This window comes from Neodiprion virginianus, chromosome 2, assembly GCF_021901495.1.
Source record: "Neodiprion virginianus isolate iyNeoVirg1 chromosome 2, iyNeoVirg1.1, whole genome shotgun sequence".
Lineage (NCBI taxonomy): Eukaryota > Metazoa > Arthropoda > Insecta > Hymenoptera > Diprionidae > Neodiprion > Neodiprion virginianus.
In genome coordinates this window covers 18,757,208-18,766,486 of record NC_060878.1, presented here as the reverse complement: position 1 = coordinate 18,766,486, position 9,279 = coordinate 18,757,208, and the positions used below count along the sequence as shown (strand labels likewise).

Sequence of the window (9,279 nt, the reverse complement as noted above, 5' to 3'; positions counted from 1 at the left end):
TATGTTTGATACAGGGAGCCAAATTTCCGCGATTTCCGAACGGTTGTACAATCGATTAATAAAAAAACATAAAGTTGAAGAATTGCCTGTTTCAAATATTGTAGTGTCCACGGCGATTCGGAAAAAGGCGACAGTCATAAAGCGACAAATTTTCGTTCCAATAAAAATAGAGAATATAGTAATTGGAACGCTGCTTTTGGTAATCCCCTTTTTAACCTCAGACGTTATACTCGGTCATGATTGGATGTCGCAGAACGAAACCGTTATCAATTACAGAACGATAGAAATCGAGGTTCAAGGAATTTGCCTGTCGGAATCAACTGCGATATTTGACAGGGGGGCGCCAGAGGCCTTAGTGTGCTCGCGAGAAAAGGAAAGAACGCATATTTATATAATTAGCGTCGAAGAATCGAGTTATAATGAAAATTCTTTAACGATTAAAAGTGCCCAAGCAAATAATCCAAAAAAAATGTACGAACGCAGCGTCTTTCCCGTGAACATCCCCGATGCTTCTGTCACCCCCCTCTCATTCGCGTGTAAACTTTTATCGCTAGGGGATAGTGATAGTAGTGTATATATGAGAGTTCTAACTCAAAGATGGCGGCGCTCCCCCCTAGTTCCCCCCTAGTTCCCCCTAGCTCCCCTCTAGCTCCACCCCCCGACTCGCGGCGCACCTTCTCCCACGCGCACCCCCCCCCCCCCCCCCCTCATTTTTGGCGGCTATTTCCATAGGATTTGACACACACACACACACACACACACACACACACACACACACACACACACACACACACACAATAATTCCTGTCGAGACTTGTTTGGCGCCGGAAAGCCGCACATAAATCAGATAAGGTAAGAACCCGCTAGATCTATTGAAAAAATTCCAGGAAATGACCCCTGAAGGAAGGTTTAATATGGCGTTTTGAATGCTTTTAACAATTTTTTTATTTAACACCAATTACATTTAGTTTTCTTATTGTATTCTCAATTATCTTATTCTAAATTTTAACGAGTAAAATTATACATATTATTTTCAATATCCATATTAATTAAACATATTGTTATTCCAAAATTGACTTAAACCAATTTTTTCACAGTACCACTGATCGGATTATATTCTACAATGCGATCATGCAAGATCATGCAGTAGGCAGAAGTGTGTGGTGGGAACGTAGTGCTAGAGTCAAATTCCAATCGAATGTCCACAGGTCCAGTTTTCAATGTTTCGTTCTGCTTGGAGCAATCGATGACGATAAGGGGAGCTTGGTTTATAAATTCACGCCTCGATAGCAAAGGCTCAGCTTCTTTGTTGTAGTAGCTCATTTGAAACCGAACATACATATCATAGAGAATGGCGTATTGATTATTGTATATATCAATATTCATATTTCCGTAGGGATAGCACTGTGAGTTGAGGAAGAGTTTTACATCTCTGATCCGACAATGATCAAATACGCCAGCATTTTTCAGCGGCTCGTTTCTCCTTGCAGTTTGAAATCCTAGAATGACATATCTCGGCTTCTCAAGCTGCGTCGATGTCTTGACTGACCATATATGCCGCGTTGTTGACGGGAGCATCGGATACACGTACGTTTCCCAAGAACGAAAACTCATGGATATGGCCGGATCCTTGGCGATGTAGTTGAGTAGCTGGATTTTCGGTTTATCAGCCAGTTTGATGTAGGGCAACAACCACTCGATTTTATTCAGGGTGATTTTAAAGTTTTCCGTCGCCGAGCTCTGAATCACAGCATTCAAATCAGTGTTGGAACGTGTGAGAATTAACTCGTGTTTAGCGTTGACGATGACTCGACGATAATCTTCGTCGAAGCCTAGCACATAATTTAACGGTAAGACAACATCGATATTTCCAGCGGCATCGGTTAGTTCCTTATCCCCACTCAACCACCCGGTATTCTCCAGACTATATTGCTGGCCTGGAGTCAAGGATACGTAACCCTTCATAGTGCTGGTGATGCCAACATTTTTATTCCGATCAATCTCTACACCGTTCAACTCGTAGCGAACTTCCTCAAACAAATGACAAACGGCCATATTGATCAATTTCGTAACCGTCACCACAGCCACACCATCATCCTTTGTGATTTTTCCGTGAATGTGTAGAGAGCTTTTACTGGGCAGTAGACACAAGTCTTGATGTTGAACAACAATATGGATTTCATCGTTGTTCTGGAAGGTGGATGATGCAAAACGGTTGATGAGCATGAATCTCAGAGTGCGCGATCGATTCATCGAATACCACAGGTTTCTGTATTCTTATTATTTCTTCCATGGTAACACGCACAGGATGCAGCGAACACGAATTTTTATTTTCCAAAATTTCCACGTAATCGAAGACCTAGGCTCTGGAGAAACCGAACGTTCAGAGGTGTCAGTCTCGTAGGCGGTGTGAACGTTGTCAGAGGTGTCGGGCGACTGACGATTTTTGGCCATGACGTTTGAGTTTTATAACTTTTGCCAGACTTTCTCGTCTCAAACACGATTCCCATTATTTGAGTGATTTCAAGTGTAAACGTACAGTAATCGTTTCGCCGCGAAAATTAATCAGCTCGTCGTCTTGATCGACTATTCTCAGCTGTAAATGATGTATCGACTGTACGGCGATTGGCAGGTAAATGACGTTGGTAGGCACTTCGACAATGTTATATCCGGATGGAACGGTTAAAAATTCGTGAATCGTGTGAGCTCGACGCCCGTTTATGTACGCCCCTGTGGTTATGCTACACTCAACGCGTAAAGTATTAACCTTCAGTATGGCTACGGGTAATTCAGATTTATGAGTAACGTTTCGTGATAGCTCAACCGCCCTAAATCCCAATAATCGGCCGATCGAATCTTTGGGCTTAAAGTCTACCACATGATTGCATGTGACTTCACTGTTCAGCTCATTGTTGTTAGCTGTCAGACTGAGGGTGATGTCGGAGGGTAGCTCCTTATGTAGAAAATTTTCAATATCCTCAATTTCATAGCATCCCGTGGGTATCGCGATGCTCTCTCTGCTGTTGTCCGCTCGTTTCAGGTAAAATTTATTACACCTCTCATGAATATTGGGTATTGAATTGAATGTCAGGAACTCGACGAGTCCGAGAACATAGTTCTTCTCTGGTGATAACTCGATTGGGGGGAAATATTGAGCCTCCAGCACGGAGGATGTGCCTGACAGTGTTAACGTCAACGATTCCGGCATGACTAATGCTTGCTCATGTAACACCTGTCTTTTTATAGTTGTTCGCTGAGAAATTTGAGACACAAGTGGCCGCAAATCACAGTATCATATTCTTGATACCTCTTATGATTGTATTCAACGCTGCCAACACCGAGATACCTCATCAAGTCCTTAGGCGGTTTCAAATCACCAAAACTATCGAAATACACAACATGGTCACCATTTTTCTTGTACGCAACCCAATGTGTCCCTGGACCGTTTTTATCATCAAGATTAATAATTGCGGATTCTCGCATTTTTGGTCCTGATTTCGGCAGATCATTCCGCATGAAAACACCTAGAAAATGCGAAATTTTCATATTTTTAGCATAGTTGCGTAAATCAATGTTGGTGAGAGCTCGGTGTGGCAGCTTTACTAGTTTTTTGCCGGACGTAAGTACAGGCCCATTCCGCTGCGGTAGGGTCGCAGGTATAATCCCTACCCAAAGCAATCGCCTCCATTGTTGCATTGTGCCGTTTGGCCTCTTTCAACTGATGTTTGTTGACACTAGCTTCGTTGACAGCTTTAGCTATACCCGCAGCACCACCCGCAAGAGCCCCAGTAGCGCTTAGACCGGCCAGAATTGAGCCTATGGGTCAAATAACGGCTTAAGTCGACTTAAGTTTTGGCATAAAAAAGGCAAGTAAAGATTCAACAGTCGATATTTCAATTTTGACAAGGCATTTTACAAGGAACTTTTATTTTTTTACATAGGTGGGGTACCCAAAAATGATATACAAACGTAATAACAATTATTAAATATTGTCCAATACAGTGCTATCACGGAAATTCGGAGTAAGACTTAAGTCGTTTTTTTGTAGAACGACTTTTAATCTGTACAAACACGTTTTTGGATTAAAATAATATGATGACGATAATAGTCAAACCAGTTTCTACTGTAATGGGTGTTTCATGGTCGCGGTGAACACATATAAAAAAAGCTAAACTAGGAATTGACATTTAAAAAACGGCATGTATCAGGTTCAATCAGAGTCCATTTCGTCTGTTTCAGCCGAATCATTGTCGTTGCAGGTACCCCGCAGCACATTTTTATACCATTCCCTATTAACCGGTTTTACAAAAGGCATTAAAGATAGCACGTCATTTTTTTTAGCTGTCTTAATTCCAACAGGAGCCGGGTTTGCTAATGCTAGTTCGGTATCTTTACTTACAAAAGCGTTTAATTTGAACAGGTTGAAATTTTGCGGAGCGCCATTATAGTCCGCGTAAACGGACATGGTGCCTGTTGGCTTGTATGATAACTTCACATACTTTTGGATCGTGAATTTCTTTCCCTTAGCTTTTGGAACCTTTAGAAAAAATGAATCCAAAGTTTTATCCCATTCTTTTAATAAGTGGGCACTCATCTCTGCTTCGAAAGCTTTTGGTTTGTGCCTTACGGTCCTCATTATTTCGAGATACTCGATAGGATTTTCGACGGTCTCTACTTTTTTTAAAACAGTTCCGTAAACACCGAAATTTCTATCGCATTGGCAGTATGAATGACCTCGCACCGGAAAGATGTGATTTATTTCAACTCCCATTTTGACCGACAACCAAGCACAATATCGTACGAGAGTCTTGTTTTTATTTTGCCCCCCACAGGAGTCAGACAAAAGAACTACTTTTTTTAATTCTGGATTTTCAGTCAATTTTTTTACCAGAAAATCGTTCAAAAAACTACACACAGAGTTACCGTTCTTGCCACCATCACATTCTAAGAAGCAAAAAAATTTGCTGTCACCGTCATTAAAACAGTGTGTGTTGAAAACATACAGCCACAATAATCGCTTGTAAAATTGTGCGCTAACGTTCAGTTTTGGAAGCGGAAGATTTTGTGCGTAGTCGAACTCAACAGTTAGAGTATCATCGTTAATATTCTTTGTGCACTGTTGCCGCAAAACCTTGTATTCCGCAACTTTTACTTCATGTAGACGGAACGATTCCTTACACGGATCTGATGAATTTGCCGATAGTTTGATTTTACATTCGGTGCAAAAATCACAGACGTCTGTTTTACGTTGCCTAAACGAGTAATCACTATTTTCCCGAAAATATCTATGGTACGTTGGGTACTTTAGTGAGAGCTGCTTCCCTGTTTTATCAAAGTAATATTCTTGGAATGCGTGAAACATTTTTTTTACGTTTAAGTCTGGATTCTCGAAGTACTTTCTTTCAGTTTTGGAGCTTCCATAATGCGATTTTTTGTTCGGGAAAGTCGACCAATGCTCCTTCACTAAACTCCATACCACGTTCGAAATTTTGGCAGGGTTGGGTTGCTTACCCCTTTTTTCTGTAGCAACTGTCGTACCTGAAACAATCAGTATTTTCATATTTTAATCCAGACCTGACTTGTTTTGTTATAAGACGCCAATAAACGAGTCAAGCATTCGTGAATATTGATTTATTTAGAAAGAAAATAATATAAACATTTACCTGATTTACAAAATCGGAGCACCGTTTTCATTCTGGATTCAGTTATTTGGAGAAGAGACAGAAAAAATCCTTTACAGACAGTTTTATCCTGGCCATCTACTTTGAAAGAATATTTCCAAGACCAAGATCTGTTCTTCCGTTTTGTTACGGTTTTGACGTATTTGATTTCTTCACGTTGTATACAACTGATTAAAAAAGTGTCCTGACTCGGTTTCTCAGCCATTGCCCAGAAAGTCTTGAAAATTTCACGCTGACGTTTATAATCGAAAGAAGACGAACAGTTTTTCTTGCAGCAGTCGGTAGTGTGCCTGAATTTTTTTCGAGGTATTTTATTCCCACTTTGAGAAGCGTAACTTTTACCACTGTTACGCTTAAGCTTCTTTCTATTTTGTTCCCATCTATCTTGTCGAATTTTTCTCTTTTTCCCCGTAACTGTAGCAGTAGGGCTAGTCGATGCTGTTGTAGTTGTTGTAGATTCGTTCATTATTTCGCGCAGAAAATATTGCAGCTTTACACGAAATCTAACAGACAGGCAGATAAACACGTGCGTCTGTTTAGCGGAGGCGCGTGGATTAGCCTACTTCGCTTCGCTGCTACTGCCGGCTAACTCAATGGCGGTGCGCGCACCGCTTGTTATGGTTACTACAGCATTAAAAGTTGACGAAAACATCCAAGATTCACAGGGTTTATAGCGAAGATTATACAGAACACCGAGATCAGCTTCTTTGAAAAAGTGACTTAAGTCGACTTAAGTCGTTATTTGACCCATAGGCTCAATTGGAATGAGAAACGGTAGGATGCCGCCAATTTTATCAGGCACTGGTATAACGCGAGGCATACGAATATTCTTCCCAGTCACACGCGCGGCCGCACGAGCACCCGCCAACGCCGACTCGACGGCTTTATAACCCGGTCGCATGGCGACCTTTGCTGCCGTGATGATGGATTTAAGATTCACAGTTCTCTTCCGCTGTTTACTCTTCCCGTCAGTTCCAGATTTCTTCTTCGCAGCCACTCCAAGTTTCGACCGCTTTGCAGCTAAGCCCATTCCGAGTTTAGATTTAGCTTTCATGGTGTTGGTGACTCCCCAGGCTACCGCCTTTTCACCCACACTAGCGTCCTTGGCCAAGACGCGATTCCACGCCTTCTCAGCGAGCGCTTTGTCGGCAAGATTTCTCGCTGCGGTATCGTGATTCTTTGCGTATGCAATGTCGTGGTCTTTACACGCGGCATCCAGCGGATTGATCCCCAAATCTCCACGAGCCAACCTCTTGGCCAATTTCGTTCCAGGTCCGCAGTACTGATACCCTGGCACATGCAATTCAACTGGGAGATGATTGATGATTTTATTTAACAAACCACCACCGCGTTTTTTCCGTGCGCACATCCTCATAGTCAGGCAACAACTAACGTGACTTCTATAAAAGGCGGAATTTATATACCGTCATCTCAGTTTTCGTTGTCATGCTAACGAAGCATCATGAGATTTCAAGATCAGCCCGATGAACTACCTATCGCAAATTTCGATAAAATGGTTCGACGTGGTAAGAGGAAAATAGAAAAACGACATGGAAAATTGCTGCCAAATACCGTGAGAGCAATTTTTTGCGGGCCATCCAATTGCGGTAAAACTAACGCTCTCCTCGCACTCATCACCCACGGCAATGGATTGCGATTCGGAAACGTCTACGTTTATTCGAAATCTGTCGTCCAACCAAAGTATCAATTTTTGCAAAAGTTACTAGAACCTGTGCAGGGAGTAGGTTATTTCCCGTTTCACGAGAACGATGAGGTTGTAAAACCGGAAGATGCTCGCCCCAACTCTATTATGATTTTCGACGATGTGGCTTGTGAAAAGCAGGATAATATCAGAGCATACTTCAGCATGAGCAGGCATTGCGATATCGATAGCTTTTATCCAAGTCAAACGTACGCGCGCATTCCAAAACACCTAGTGCGTGACAATGCAAACTTATTGGTGCTATTTCGGCAGGATGATATGAATCTGAAACATATCTACAACGATCATGTGAACACGGACATGACGTATCAGCAATTTAAAGACTTGTGCTCGGCATGCTGGAATGATGGCAATTACAGTTTTACCGTAATTGACAAGGATAGAGAAATCAATGAGGGGCGATATAGGAAGGGGTTTGACTGCTTTATAAGCATAAACTAACATAAACTTGCACAGTTTCGTTGCAACAATCGAGCCTGCAACATGGAGAGTGCCAAGATTCGTAAGCATAGCGATACATTGAGTGAAATATCAAAAGCATCCGATGTCATACGGCTGAAGCATAAGATGCTCAAGTTGGACAAGGACACGACCGAACAGGTTATGGGAGAGGTATTCAAGCCTTTAGTAACACCGTTGCAAAAATTGGTGGATACTTCAAAGCTGCAGCAGCAGCATATTAAACGTGAAATTAAAACGGAACTACCGGATGTGACAATGAAAAAAGAAGAGGAAAAAGATGACGAGAGTGCCGAGGATGATGATGATGATGATGATGAGGAGGATGAGGATATGGATGTGGGGAATTTCATGGATGCAAATGATAAAACACTGAAGTTTAGTGAAATTTCTACTACAAGTACACCGGTGAAGAAAACAACGGATTTCACAGCACAATATTTGAAAATGTTCAGCTCAAGTAAAAAGAGGGATTTGGATACTACATACGGCGTTCGAAAGTTGACAAGCGGTATGATGATTGGCGATACACCGATCAATTTCACTGATAATCTGGTCAATGTGGGGAATAAAAGTTATGAGAGAACACCTGGATTACTCGAATTACTGTTTAAAAAATCACCCGATGCTTCGGTTGTAAATGACGCGGACAAGAATAATTATATAAAAATTGTAACGACGACAAATGCGCATCGAAAACGTTACCAAGCCGATGGAAGTCTTCGAGATGATTTAAAAAGTGCAAAGTATAGAAATTTCATTGCTCAACACGTTGGCTCGCCGAAAAAATCAGGTAAAGGCTTACCCGACTATTAGATTGCGCGAAAGAAGGGGCAAGATGTCGATTACGTCTACTGGGATGATCCAAATGAAATTGTAGATCGTCTCCGGCTGCTTATGGCGTCACAGGCTGCAGGCAATACCAGCCATTCCAACGAAATAGTCTCCATTATTGAGGAGTTGCGTGAGGCTGGAATCGTTTATTAGCGGCGTGTAAACATAAAATCATCATTTGTTCAGCGACCGTCCAGTGATGAGCATAGACATATTCGGGCGACACTCGGAGCGTGGTGGGGGCAAAAAATTTATTCGAGGGCCTCCGGGTGTTGGATTCAAAATCACCAGCGACAATCAGTATGATTTGGACGGTAAACGATTGTGTAACATAGCTGATCCGCAGCACTCCACCGAGGCCGTTTCCTTAAAAGTTCTCAATACTGCTTTACAGTCTATGGCTGTGGATATTGTGGATACTTTTCAATCAAATTTTGATAGCTTCGCGCATAATCACAACGAGGAGTTGAAACAGCTACGCATAAATAACAAAATCATTGAAAATACGTTGAATCGCATCAAACATATTGGGGAGCAGGCAACACCAACGTTGGGACAGACCAGCGGGGAATTAGTATCGAT

General features: G+C 42.0%; 1 protein-coding gene across 1 annotated transcript; it reads right to left on the bottom strand.

The window, feature by feature from the left end:
* Positions 1-3,921: 3,921 nt before the first annotated feature.
* LOC124297058 (uncharacterized) lies at positions 3,922-6,422 on the bottom strand. Its single transcript, XM_046747655.1, has 2 exons — positions 5,664-6,422; positions 3,922-5,538 (listed from the first exon to the last, which is right to left on the bottom strand). The coding sequence occupies exons 1-2, from the start codon at positions 6,145-6,147 to the stop codon at positions 4,211-4,213; spliced, it is 1,812 nt and encodes a 603-aa protein (XP_046603611.1). The 5' UTR covers positions 6,148-6,422; the 3' UTR covers positions 3,922-4,210.
* Between the last annotated feature and the right edge of the window lie 2,857 nt (positions 6,423-9,279).

Coding starts and splice junctions, on each gene's coding strand:
- LOC124297058 (XM_046747655.1), bottom strand. CDS start 6,147: ATGAACGAATCTACAACAACTACAACAGCATCGACTAGCCCTACTGCT. Junction 5,539..5,663: donor GCTCCGATTTTGTAAATCAG/GTAAATGTTTAT, acceptor TGATTGTTTCAG/GTACGACAGTTGCTACAGAA.